Source organism: Parasteatoda tepidariorum, chromosome 4 (genome assembly GCF_982258835.1).
Source record: "Parasteatoda tepidariorum strain Cologne lab strain chromosome 4, Ptep-v5.0, whole genome shotgun sequence".
Lineage (NCBI taxonomy): Eukaryota > Metazoa > Arthropoda > Arachnida > Araneae > Theridiidae > Parasteatoda > Parasteatoda tepidariorum.
Window position 1 is genome coordinate 48,829,958 of NC_141758.1, and position 15,219 is coordinate 48,845,176.

Here is a 15,219-nt window from a genome sequence, read left to right on the forward strand (position 1 = left end):
CTCTTAATTTATGAAACGGTAAAATGGTATTGAATAATTTATTTTAATTCAGTATTTTTTTTAATAAATCTAAAATGGCAGCGACATAATGCGTAACTATATAATCTTTATTATATTTATAATGAAGATGTGATGTTTTATTTACTCAAAGACCGTTTTCTTGTTTGGGCGTGAATAGACTTGCCCTAAGGGTAAGGAGATCTCAGATCAAAAATGACCTAATGAATAACATCTTCTCAGACAATCCCACTACCGAAACAAAAGTAGAACATTATGAAATAACGGTTTTTCCTCACACCTGCAAGAACTGTCTTTGTTCTATGCACTTTACCGACAGTGTATTTACGAAGGGGATTCCCTGTTCTGTATCTTTCGCACGTTTCGGCATCAGGGCGATTAGTTTTTTTTTTAAAAAAATTCCACGTCTGGAAGAAATAGTTGCTAATAAATCCTCTGCTCTAACCCTTTGGGGAATTTTAAGTGAAAAAAAATGTTGAATTTTTCTATGCCGTTCAGGTATTTTTCGACAACTGATGAATGGACTCTTCAATTTCCAAAAAGGAACTGCTACTTTTGAGCACCAAAGATGTCTGTTTGGATTTTACTTTTCTATTTGGTTGTTGTTTTACTATCTGTGAGGTTACAGGGGAGAGAAAAAACTAGATTTAGGTAAACTGAGAGTGAGACTATGAATTATTAGTATTCCCGCAGAGGGCGCATTAACATTTGGAATATTCTCGAGACGTAAAATTGACTCAAATCGAGAGATGCTTCAGTTTTCTCAATTGGGTATAATATAGCCTACGTCACAGGTTGTGTTGTTCCTACTAAATTTAACCCATGAACGGCATTTTCTGCGAGCCTAACTTCAAGCCACAAATAAACAAACGAAGTGTTCGATCGTTTAAATAGCTGCTCGCCAGATTTTATTGCATTATAAAGAAAAGTTATTGAAACTAAATACAACTAAATGAACAACAACAACTAAAACAAATAACAACAACTACTAATAACAATAACTAAGTAAACAACAACTAAATTCCATTCGTTTAGCATTGCGTCATATGTTGTTCCTACTAAATCGAAGTAGTTGTGTTTTTTTCATATTATACCCAATTGCCGAGTTTTATAATTTTGTTGCACGTTGTGTGATGAATTGTGAAATTTTCAGAGCTTTCATGTTCCATCATAAAAAAATAAACTTCGTTTCAAGTGAGAAGCGAATGAAATATTATGGCAGGGGTCTGTCTAGGTTTTTCTGAAAGGTATCTTTTTTGTGAAAATTTAGACATAATTTGTGAAAAATTAAAAATTATATTAAGAAATCAACAAGAACATGGTAAAAATATAGATTTATCGTTTCTTAAGGGATAAAATTTTTTTTAAGAAAAAGTATTTTGTGAAACTACCGTTTTACCTAAAATTGAATTTGTGAAGGTACCGCTAAACGGTAGTAAATTCGGCCTGGACAGACCCCTGTATGGGTAAATGACTCAAATTGGAAAACAAACGTGAATAATTTGTAGTGAAACTATTACTTCAGTTTTTTTTTAATTATGGTGTTTATTTTATAATTAAACGTTAATATCAAAGGATTTTGATGTCCAATAAAAATTTATACTTTTGGTGAAAAAGTTATTGTCGTGTTCTAGGTAAAAATTATGTTTTCAAAACTTATAAGGATTACTATAATTGTTTTAAGTTATATTTAATTATAAAAATTTATGACACAATTTTGTTAAGACGAGATTTGTCGAAAATTCTTATTTTTCCGAAAAAAAGCAATTTGTGTACTGTGCGTAAAATAAGAAATGAAACTATCTCAATAGCTTTTAATATAATGATAGGAAAGAACTCAATGTTAATAGTTCGATTGCATAACCTCAAATATGCTTATTATTAGTCAGTGAGAAATAGATTATGAGTTATAAAATCAGACACAAAAACGTACTTTCTCTGAATTAACATGCCTCCTTTTGTTGACAGATTATGATTCATGTCCAAAATGCAAGGAATCGCTATCTGGGAAATATTGTTCTAATAGTTCGGTCAGAAAAGTGGTCTAAAGTGTGGACCCCTTAATGTTAATTTTACTCTTTGCGAATTTTGCCATATTTCGTAAACTTTTTAAAGGAATTGAATTTTTTTTTGCACTCAATGGAATTTTTTTATCCGCAGATAATTCTATGCAATATATAATTTTTAATAATTATTTATCCTTTTCTTATTATTTTACTTTATAATAGACGAAGACATTTAGATTTTAAGGTATGCGTATTTGTATATTATTTTAAAGAATTTCTATGTTATCCATGACAAAATACAAAATTTGAACAAACTGAATCAAACAGTTCTTGAAAAATCGAATTTTTTTAAAAAAAAAACAAAATTTAAAACTCAATTTCTCGTTAAGTATTCGACTGATTTCGTCCAACTTTTCTGTCTTGCCGTATTACATTGCTGTATAAAATATATTGCCATACAAAAAAGTTCTCGAGACATAGCGAAATACGCAGAAAGTAAAATTAACATTTAAGGGGTCCAAACTTTGGGTCACTCTCTTGACCAAACTTTGGGTCACTCTCTTGTCCAAACTTATAACCCAGATTGTAGCTAACCCATATATTTTGGGGGTCAGAAATCTGAATCCTTTAAAAAAAGTATATTTTTTCAGAGAATTATGAAAAATTATTTTGGGTGGTCTGTTTGTTTGGCCCATTATACAACTATGGTAGTTGAGCCATGCTACTACGAACCCGGGGTCCTTTGTCTAAATCCAACTGGCAGTCAACGATCATCTCTCTCAAACATATCAATCTCAACATCAGTTTTGAGACTATACAGTTTCTTTTAAAAAATGAGTCTAAGCTGTTGTAATTTTTAATGTATGGGATTTTTAAATTCGAATATTATTTGTTTCGGGGAATATTTGGCAATTTTAGTACAATTTTAAGAAGACCTTTTTTTACAGTATGTACAAAAACATTAGGAAGTGCTTGGCCCCTTGTTACATTTCACGGGAAAAAAATTATATCATTTATCATAGACAATATTTCAAATAATACAAAACAAGTTTTTGGAGTTAATAAATTGAAAAAGTTTAAAAAATTGACTTCTTTGAAAATAATTCTATGAAAGCTTCGAGTTCTTTTCACGTAGTAATCATATTTATTATTATTATTATTTTTTGAAATCTTTCTTGCTCACAGTAAAACTGTATTATTTAAAATTTTATAATGCTCCTTATATATTATTCTTAGAATTTACTTCATTTTACAAAAAACGTACTCTTATGTACATAATTTTCTTATTACATAATTCTTATTTACATTTTCTAACATAATTTTTATAAAATATTCTTTATGGTTTTCTAATTTAGTCCTATTTTATCAAATAGTTTTGTAGTGACAATGATTTGTTGTTGGGAACTTGTTGTTTTAGGAAACTATACGATTGTGACGCATAATTTTTTGATGAGTTTTGCGTCCTTTGTTTAAGAAAGTACTTTTCATTTGTAAATTGATATTTATGAAATACAAAATAATACACAAAACATTGTTAAAAGTGTATATTGTGACATATTTACTACATGAGATATTTCACTTAAAATATTAAAAGGTGTATTACATTTTAAAAGTTTTTCAAAAATGCAAATGAGTATGAATTTAAAACACAGTTTAATGCTCGATATGAAAGCAACATTCAGACTTCGCTATGTATGTTCCCGCATATGTAGATCTGCAAAAGAAAATTAAAAATAAATTTAATATTAAACACCAGGCACAAATTTTCATAAGGGATTTCATAGTAGGAAAATAAAAAGTAATATTCCAAAAATGAATTATAATTTATTTAAAATCATAATAATACATCACGAGTGTAAAACAATATTGAGAGTTTTTTTTTTTGCATTAAAGCAAATAATATTAAAAGTAGTATACAGAATTAATTTTAATTCCTTGAAACAGATGAGACACCGGTGACCCTTCATATATTTTCTTCTGATTTTCTAATTACAAGCAAAATATATTTGGTATTTTTAAATTAAAAAAAGCAGTCTAATAGTTACTAAAAGAAAATCAGTTAGATTATTGAAATTATATTTGTATTAAAATTTAAAATAAAAAAAAGTAGTTTGATTTTTTCCTCTTCATATTCAAATTATTCAAAAAATTTATTAGTAACTTATTATAGGAATTAAAGACATTTCAACGGCGAATAACTGTTTCTCTTAGATCTAAATAACTGCAAATAAGTGCAAATTTTAAAAATTATTGTTTGGAAGTGGGCTGTGTTTGAACGATTTTATTTTCAATGGAGAAAAAAACACTAGTGCTTCCTGTTGTATTTCATAACTATAAGTTATTAAAATAATAAATATAACACTTTTCACTTATTTTGACCAAAATTAGTACAAAATAATGAAAAATATGTTTAATAAAAATTCTGCGTTAAAGGTTTAACATAAAATTAATTTTACGTCATTTCTAAGTAACTGATAGAAACATGCTTAAAATTGGAGAATAATCTATTGTAAAACAGAGTATTCAATAAACTTATATATTAATTCTAAAATTGATTTTGTATCTTCTAATTCTTCCACGGCGTGTTATGAAATTATTTATTAGGCACACACTTAGAATGTTATGAATGCCATATACCACGCCTTTTTCTTCCCAGTCCTTCTTTCATAGCAGTAAACAGCTGTAGACCTCAGTAAACTTTTTGCGCTTGCTGCTGTTTTGGCGTCAACTTATGTTAAGTAACAATTAAAATAAGTAACATATGTTGAATTGGGTTTTTCCAAATGTAATTCCGTTTCTTATATTTCTTTTAAGTGAAGACAATTTTTTAAAGAGTAAAAATATTTCAAAAAGCTATATATTGTTCAACGTCTTTTGCTATGTTTTAACTCTCGCAAAAAAACTTCTAATCCTTTTGAAAAAAAGGTGGAAAAAGAACTGATCTCAATAATGTTTGGTGTTCACATGAATATCATCATATTTGGCTAGACAGCCCAAAGTGAGGGAATGCCTTCTTCTGAATTCTGCTTCACTACTTTTAATTATGGACACTTCTGCGCTAGAATCTTTCTTGGATAGCAAAAAAATCTGGGAAGGTTATTACCTCCGTATTTCGGGACGATAATTTTGGAATGGATTTTGGATAAAGATAAAACTATCAATAGCGAATATTACATGGCATTATTGGATTGACTGAGCGAAGAAATCAAGAACACGTGAGGCAGCAAAAAAGTTCTGTTTTACCAAGTCAATGCCCCTATTCACTTGTCGCTGAAAATAACGCTTTGAATTACTTCCCCATTCACCATACTCTCCAGATATTTCCCCTAGCGACTACTGGCACTTTGCAAATCTCAAAAAGATGCTCAAGAGAAAGGAATTTGGCTCAAATGAAGAAGTTATTTTTGAAACTGTGTTCCTATTTTGGGTGGAAAAGCAAATCATTCCACAAAAAAGACATTGAAAAGGTAGAAGAATGTTGGAATGAATGTATCTTTCGAAAAGGGACATGTTCTTTCTTGAAGGGTATGACGAATAAAGTAGAATTTCTAAATTTTTTTTCAGAGATAAATAACTAGAGACTTCATAGCACTGGAGACTTATTAAGTGATGTGTAAGTGTGGTAGCTATCACTCATTCAAGTTATAAAGTGTCAATTAGGTTCAATATTTTTTGCCGTATTTTTGATAGCTGCATGAGTCCATTCTAACAAAAATTTTAGTTCTTTCTAGCAAAAAATATAATTTTTTACATCCTCATGCGAATTAATGGCTGTGCCACTTAGAAATGTATGCATTGAGCAGAACATGTAATAAGTCAATGTGCCAGATCTGGAGATTATAACGGGTGTGATTGCATCCATACAAGTTGTAAAAGCATGCAATGAACTTCGTGGGACATTGAATCTTTTTTATTGATTAGCTTTAAAATTATGCCTAATATTTCTGTCTTAACAAGTCTTAAAAGACAATAGCAATAAAATTATTCAAATTGTTAAAAACTTGATTAGTTACTTTATAATGAAGGCAGATGATTTAATTTTCAGATGTTTTCGATGTTTCTCGTCTTCCTGAGAATAGTGGTAGCTTTGAAATTCCTTGTAGAGCTCTGGTCGTTATGTTTTTTAAAGGGTTAGTTACAGGCTCCAAAGTTGAAGCCAACCTTTCCATAAAACTCGAGCCATTAGGAGCATCAGATCTCAAAATATTGTAACGATTCTCATTACCTGGAAGAGCAAAATATTTTTTATATTTTATTACACTTTATTAGATAATATAGATCATTTCTGAAAATTAATAAATAAATGAAAGCTAAATGAAATAAATGTAAAACTTCAGAAATGGAAATGTTAAAGCAGAATGATTTTCTTCTTCGATTATTTCATGAAAAGAGTCATTACAGTTATGAATCACTGAGTCTTTTATAAAAAAGGAATTTTTATAAAAGATATGTTAAAGAAACATTTAAAAGTATTCTTAAATATAGACACCTATCCACTCATAGACCAAAGCAGAAACGTAGAAAATATAAAAAAATCAGGTAATTTATGTCATTAAAATATTCGCAACGAAACAATTGTCTTTACAAGAATCTTTTAATCCGAAAGTAGTACTTCAAGTTTGAAAACGAGCACAATTTCAGAGAAAGTGATTATACTATTTTCTAATCGTCAGTTATCAGATTGAGACATTTTATGGGTAAAAAAAAAATCATATAGTAAAAATGAAAAATAGTTGAAAATCATGTCACAATATTTTCTGAAGGTTTACAACTAGCCGCAACCACATGCCATAATATGCCATGCTGAGATATGATTTTCAATTGTTATTATTACTATTTGATTTAGAGATTTACTATCAGCAGTGTCATCTACAGAAAAATTTTGAACAAAAAATAGGAACCCTGTAAAGAAAAATTCATTCACTGTTACATGAATTTGATGCAAGAAATATTTTTATGTTATAAATTTTCGAAAACCATCAGACTTATTTAAGACTCCCTGCACATATTTAACAATACATTAATCTTTGCATTTACGTTTTCAACTACACTTACATTTTAAGTTTACATTTTAAGTTTGATTTTAGTAACTTAATTAAATGAATTTAAAAATATTTTGATTAATTTAAACCTCTGTTAGAAAACATGTCTGTTAGCCTTTTGAGAATAGATGACGTTTCCGTTGCATTAGAACTGTCTTTTCTTTCTACAGGCAATCGAAGATTCTTCAGAGGGGGAAGAAGACCCAGAACTTCCTTAGTAATATCGAAGAGTGCTTCTGACGCTTTCTCTGGATTGGAACCTGCCGCAAACGCAAAACACAGTAGAATCTACAAGTAAATTTTGCAATTATTAATTTTTGTCTCTTGATAAATGTCATCAAAATTATAAAATCATCCAAAATCATCAAAATTATATTACACACTTTTTTTTAATGTTTCATTTTTTTCTGTGATGCCCACTTCAATTTTCCTTTCAGTACTTCCTTAATCATGTGTTTCATTGTTATACGTTGTTTTACCTTATATGTTAGTAATGAAAATTTTTTTTATTATTCCGAGAAATACATTCTATAATTTAGAACCTTGTTTTTATGCGAGTAGTATGCTTTTATACTGGGAACCTTGCTTTTTTACCCCTACCTCACAATTTACGTAAAAAAGTATTTTTAATAATTTTTATCTACCTATACTGCATTATTGCCATTTATTTTCCATAATGATGGTTCCGGAATAATTTAAATACGGCTGTTGTTGCTTATCCTCATAGATCTGACATTAGTCAGATCAATTCCAAAAAGTTGTTGACAACCAGAAAGTCGATGACAAGAAGGGGATCGGAAATTAAGTCCGTCCTGGACAGTCCGACACAATTAAGTGTATATTTCGGTGAGGCTGGTTGGATGCAGCATTTTTTACAAGTCGGATAAATTTTTGTGACACGTTCGAATGTTCGACATTTTCGGTGACCAGTTGAGAATCTGGCCAAGGCAGTCTGAGAGCTTCGATCGCAATTGATTCCCAGAAGGTGTACTGTTGCGGTGTACCATTGGTGCGTAGGTGGAGCTTGCCAGATTGATTTTTGTTTATATTTTTCCTTGGAGTAAAGTTCCTGATAAGTAAGTGATGACCCGGTGGGCATATCTTCCTCACTGCCCTCTTTGCCACCAATATTAACATGTGATGGTATCCATTGGAGATGTACGTCATGGTGCTGAGAAAAATACGGTTTTCAATATTAGAAAGGACATTTTTTGGAGGAAATATGAATAAAAAATTAAATGTAAGGTCCATAATGCACCCCAATGAGAGCAGGGTAGTTTGGTATCTGTTTACAAAACTTTGATAACATCTATTATATATAATTCTCTTACGTGGCTCCCAAATTTTGGCTGTATTTCTTTTCCACCGGTGGCAACGTTTGCTTTGTTTTGAAAACACCAAAGCATTCTGCCTTTTAATGATGTGTTTCTGATCTAATATATATAATTCTCTTACGTGGCTCCCAAATTTTGGCTGAAGTATTTTGTACAACTAAATAAGATTCCTTTCACAACAGTTAAATATTTACTTTATTTTCTTCATTCATAGAGAAAACAGTCGGCAAAGAATTCTGTTAGGTTAAAAAACATTTCGCTAAAAAAATAACGAATTCTAAAAGAAATAAAAATAAACAACTTAAAAAATAATAATGCTGTTGCCAGCCATAGAATTTTTTGAAAGTTAACTTAGCAACATAAATCAAAATGACATAGAAGCGCCTTAAACAAAAAGTTTTATTTTAACTGGCAAATACTATATTATAATTTTAACTTTTTCTATGTGACTACACTAATTTTCTTACTCTTTTCTTTGTTTTCTATACATTTTATATTTTTGTGATGAAATAAAAAACTTATAGCTGTTCTGCTTCTGAACACTGATGAAAACACAAAATGATGGGCTTCGTCAACAATCAAAAATATATACATTTATTTTACAAATTCCATATTATTAAGGTGGCGCCCCTCAGAGAATTCTAAAAGAAATAAAAATAAGCAACCTAAAAAATAAAAATGCTGTTGCCAGCCATAGAATTTTTTGAAAGTTAACTTAGCAACATAAATCAAAATGACATAGTACCGCCTTAAACAAAAAGTTTTATTTTAACTGGTAAATACTATATTATAATTTTAACTTTTTCTATGACTATACTAATTTTCTTACTCTTTTCTTTGTTTTCTATACATTTTATATTTTTGTGATGAAATAAAAAACTTATAGCTGTTCTGCTTCTGAACACTGATGAAAACACAAAATGATGGGCTTCGTCAGCAATTAAAAATATATACATTTATTCTGCAAATTCCATATTATTAAGGTGGCGCCCCTCAGAGAATTAAAAATGCAAAATTATCTTCATCAAAGCCGATGCTTTACATCCGGCGTTCAGTGACAGACTACTATTTCATATTGTTTTACAACACATGGCCTTAGCCCTCTGGTGGGAAAGACTTTAAAACAAAACTTACAACAGTTACTTTTCTCAACAACTGAAATTTAAAATAGTGTGATTAAGAAAAATATGTGAACTGTTTGCAATTTCAAATTACTATTGAAATGTACAGGTTTAGAATTTTCTGCAGTGAAAAGTTTTCAGAACTTGAGTATTCAAAAAAGTATACAAAAACTAGACGTTAAGAACGTATCCAATGAGCGAGCAAAGCGAGCATTGGATTGCGAAGCAATCCGAAATGAACTGCGAAAGCAGTTCCGGGGGTTGGTGAGCGCCAGCGAGCAGGGGGCGAAGCCTCCTAGTAAATTTATATTCCCTTTAAGTGAAAAATTATGTCTTAGTTAAAATGCTTTGAGTCAAATTTCCGTTGATAACGCTTTTATCTTTATATAGAAGAAAAATATAGGTGCTCGCACTTTTTTTATAAAAATAAGTGGGGTTCATTTCGATTTCAGGTCCCCACTCATGCTGATGGAAAAGCTTTCTTGCACGAGGACAAATTCTCTAAAATTTAACAATCGTCATTATGAATTTTATTAAAAATATTATTTGTAGTATTATTCAAGCCTTAAATGAGTCTTTATTCTCATGTTTGTGGTTGAGGGTTAATATTATAGATACATATTAGAATCCAATAATGTCGTACGTTCCTTTCTAAGACCAATACTCACAGATATACAATAAGCTCAGAGAAATAATTTCTTTTTCAAGTCAATAACCCTTTCATAAACTATGATTAATCATTAATTATATTTATATTTCTAAATTGGTCTTGAAAGTTGTTGCTCTGCAATGTGAGAAGAAGGGTAAATTTGTTTAACTAATTGTTAGTAAATTTTCGCACTCAAAAAATATTTTAGTAAATGAAATAATAGGATGTTTTTATTTAATTTAATTTAATTCTGGACTTTTGATAGGGTGAGTCGAGTTAAGATCATTTGAGGAAGAGGGGCATAAAGAGCCTGCAATTCTTACTTCTTTTTGCAATAAACAATGGATCTTTCTAGGTGGCAGTCATTTCATCGAATTTTATCACCGCCACTGAACAGCCGATCCAATTTTGAGTTTATGACTATCAATGTTCAAATCCGTAGCCTTGAACCCAATATCAAGATCCAATATTCAATCCCAGCATTTTGAACCCATTATCCAATAGACAAGAGAACTGGATTAAGTATTGGGATAAATATTGCCCTCGTGCAGGACTTTTTGATGGAACTAGCCAGCATTTGCGTTACATGCAGACGAAAAACTACGAAAACCTCCCAATGTTAGTCCGATGGCAGGAGAACTCTAATCCGCGACCCGTCTACCACTGAGAACATTTTTGCGTCAGCATTGTGGTCGCTGTGAAATGGATGCGGAATTCGTATCAACCTGCCATCGCCGGAATTCGAACCCTTGTCATTTCATTGGGAAGTGGGTGCTCTATCCCTAAGCCACCACGGCTCCGTTTTATCGAATTGTAATGAAATTTGGTACGGTATTGACGATAGTAAAGTACGTGTCTAAGGTACGTGCACTTTGATTTCTTCGAACAGACAGCGGCTGTTGAAGATGAGAAGAATGTTGAGCTGTTGAGAAGATTTAATTTTCTCATTAATACAATGGTAGATTAGTATTGATCTGGCTAATACCATAGGATTTACTTGTGTTTAAATGAAAAATGACTTTGAGGACATAATATATAATGCATTATATGGGGAAGTGCATGGTTGCAAATTGTGCCACAGATCGTTTCCCCCACATAATATAACGGGTATAATGTAACACGGGTATAATGTAAACCTTCAGAAATTAACATTTTGATCTGGGGAACGATCCAAAGTTTGGATCCCTTAATGTTTATTTTACTTTTTGCTTATTTTGCCATATCTCATGACCTTTTTAAGTGAATTGAAGACCTTTGCGCATAATTAAAAGGATAATGTCATGCAAAAAAATAATTTTAGTAAAAATTTATCATTTTTTATTATTTTATTTAATAATAGTAAAAAATATTGAACTATAAGGTATACATTTATCATAATTTTAAAATATGCAATTTTACATGGCAAAATACAAAATTTGATCCAAAACGATTGAATAGTTCCTGTAAAATCCAATATTACATATTCGACCTTACGACCCTATTTCCCAGGTTGAGACTATTCCCTAGATTTTGAGAATCAAAAATCCGAATTTGTCGAAAAAAAATTATGTTTATTCAGAGATTCTGATTTCGTAACTTAAAATATCGTCTGCCCTAGTTAAATAGCTTATTTAGGGGTCACCTCTTCAAGCCATTAGATTGAGTCATAAAACGGAAAGATCTGATTATTCGAAAAAAAGTTGTTGAGGTTGATCTTTCTCTTGTGCATTGTACTAGCATAAAATAGCTTTAGAGAATAAAATTTATCTTATACTTTTTAATATGCAATCAATCTTATAATTTCTACAATTAAATTCACCTTAAACTTAATATTATGAAATTAAGTTTACACTTTTAAAAACAAGATTTCCCACTTATTATGAAAAAAATAATGATTCTGATCTTGGAAAATGTACTGTGGTATTGATAATGGTTCTAAAATACTTTAGAAACTTGCCATTAAGTACTCTTCTAAAATTGCATTTTAAAAGAAACTTCAAAAGTGTGAATGATTGGAATTTTGTTTAGAAATCTGCAATAACTTACACATCAACAATAAAAATGAATTTAATTAAATTTTAAAATAAATTTCAAAAAAATAAATTTAAATTTTACTAATCACATATTTTTAAGGAATATTCAATTAGGTACTCACCAAAACCGGAAACGTTGCCATTCTTAAACAGATAAAAATATGCACTAAAAAGTTTTTCGCTGAGCTTAATTTCTAAGAGAAAGTTTCTGCTCTAATTCTATCGATTCACAACAAAATGTTTTTGAACTCACGCATTTCCCAAGCTCTCGAACGCAATTAAATCTTAGTCATTTGATTTAAATTTATTCTAAGAAACTTGTTCCTTCCTACTTGAAGGAAGTCTTTCAGTTTTATTTTGTAAGCATCGCAGTTTGAATTAATTATAAATTCACTTGTTTAGTTCCTCTAAAATGATTTTGCTCTTTGCTTTAACATTGGGGATTAGGCTCATTAAAATTAATCAACAATTTTAACTAGTGTTTTTTAAATTTATTGTTACTAGAAACCTTGGATTATTTGACTACTGTTAGGCTAATTGAAATTTTATTTCGTCCCTACCCCAAATTTGAAAGGAGAATGTAGTGAGGACACCGTCATTGCGACACGAAAAAAATGGTGTCTAATTCAGAAAAACATCAAACAATATCTAAATATTATATTACAATATTATCTGAATATATATATATTTTTTATGATCTGTGGTAGACATTCCTAACCTTTTTTTTACCCCTATTTCCCTGTAACAGTGATAAGTACTGAAAATTTTAATGAACTACTTAAAATTTTACAAACTATTATGAATGATTATACTCTGTGAAAACTGTGGTGCTAAAGCTATCGCAGTTTGGAAATGAAAAATTGAAAATTGTGGTTATTTTAGATTAATACCGAATCCATCATTCATTCCCACCATAAAAGTTGTTGTTAAATATTAACTCTAATAAATGAGAACTATAAGATCAGATATACTGAATTATTTTAGCTTCCGAAAACACCAACGTTTGCATATTTTGGATATCGCCAGTAGTTTGTTTACATTGTGTAAGAGTCAGTGTAAATTTCTTATGTTTTTTACTCCGTTTTACAATATTTGCTGAAACAAAAACTCGCTGATAAAATATATATGAACTAGGAGGCATCGCCCCCTGCTCGCTAGCGCTCGCCAACCCCCGGAACTGCTTTCGCAGTTCATTTCGGATGGCTTCGCTATCCGATGCTCGCTTTACTCGCTCATTGGATACGTTCTTAACGTCTAGCTTTTGTATACTTTTTTGAACACTGAAGTTCCGAAAACTTTTCACTGTAGAAAATTCTAAACCTGTACATTTCAATATTAATTTGAAATTGCAAACAGTTCACATATTTTTCTTAATCACACTATTCTAAATTTCAGTTGTTGAGAAAAGTAACTGTTGTAAGTTTTGTTTTAAAGTCTTTCCCACAAAAGGGCTAAAGCCATGTGTTGTAAAACAATATGAAATAGTAGTCTGCCACTGAACGCCGGATGTAAAGCATCGGCTTCGCTAAAGATAATTTTGTATTTTTAATTCTCTGAATGGCGCCAACCTAATATGGAATTTGTAAAATAAATGTATATATTTTTGATTGTTGATGAAGCCCATCATTTTGCGTTTTCATCAGTGTTCAGAAGCAGAACAACTATAAGTTCTTTATTTTATCACAAAAATATAAAATGTATAAAAAACAAAGAGTAAGAAAATGAGTATAGTCATAGAAAAAGTTAAAATTATAATATAGTATTAATCAGTTAAAATAAAACTTTTTGTTTAAGTCATTGTTAACAATTCAAATTTCTCCGAAGCAATTCTAAACCTTAATTTTGCTCACTACGCGCTCTTGCGCGCCGAAGCCTATCAATTAAAACGTATTAGCGTTTTATATAACATGGATTAGCCATATGATGTTCACTACGTGCTCTTGCGTGCCGAATCCAATCAATTAAAAATGAAAACTGTTGCCAGCGCGAGAAAAGAAATATCATCGGTTTTATTGATACATACATACATACGTGCGTATTAGCGTTTTATATAATATAGATGATTTTAGTTGTATTATAAGGATAATTATATTTCAATTTTTAAATATATGCGTACTGTATAAAATACATTTAAATTATTAAATTTGTATCCACTTCGGTTTTGTTAAGCCTAGTTAGAATTCATATGTCTTTTTACTGTATTGTGGGAAAGTTTGATTAAGAAATCAATTTTATTTCAAGAAAAATTTCATATATGAGTTCTAAGTTTATGATTTTCGCTTTATATTACATCGTAAAAGTAAATTCACTGATTCTTATGTATATCAAATCTCACTATAGTTATGAATTTTAGTGTTACTGAAAAACAAAAGTGTTGGTTGCTAATCAACACCAAGTGGTGTAAGAAATATTCTAGGAGTGTCACTTCACCAGGAATTGTCCATGATTCTTGGTGTCGTAGAACACGAATAATACACTACTTCGTAGTAAAGGAGTTGTTACCATTTTCAGTCCTCAGAAACCCGAACATTTTTTGCAGTGCAATAGTTTCTCACTGAGCTTATTTTTTTTGAGAGAGGATAAAGCTGTCAAAGAGTGTTAAAAACTAATTCTGATTCGAAACAGAACGAAAGAGCAAAGAACCCGAAAGCTTCTCAGGATCATAGGATCCATGTGTACCTAAAGAAGGAAAACTCTTTGAGAGATCAAAATTCTGGATTCCTTTTACCTACTTACGTACCTTTTTAAGTTACTACTTTTTTTTAATCTTTTTCAATATCGTACATTTTATGTGAAATACGGTACACACTGCTTTAAAAATTTTATTTTTATCAGTCAGAGTAACAAAAAATGCCATTATTTTTTGTATTCACGCTATTAAAAATTCTGGAGAGTGAACCAGAATATCTCTCAAATTTGCTAATATGAGGCTAAATTGAACCCTATTACGGAATTTTTAAATTCTCTTTTTAAAGTTTGCATCATAATCTTACCATATTGAGACTTAACGTGCCGAAATCATGGAAAGTCATTTTTC

At 30.3% G+C, this 15,219-nt stretch overlaps 1 protein-coding gene across 1 annotated transcript; it reads right to left on the bottom strand.

Annotated features, from left to right (window-relative positions):
• Positions 1-3,477: 3,477 nt before the first annotated feature.
• On the bottom strand, positions 3,478-12,492 carry LOC107450726 (uncharacterized). Its single transcript, XM_016066597.5, has 4 exons — positions 12,305-12,492; positions 7,156-7,354; positions 6,038-6,249; positions 3,478-3,738 (listed from the first exon to the last, which is right to left on the bottom strand). Exons 1-3 carry the CDS (start codon positions 12,323-12,325, stop codon positions 6,059-6,061), a joined length of 411 nt encoding a protein of 136 aa, XP_015922083.1. The 5' UTR covers positions 12,326-12,492; the 3' UTR covers positions 3,478-3,738; positions 6,038-6,058.
• Positions 12,493-15,219: the final 2,727 nt, after the last annotated feature.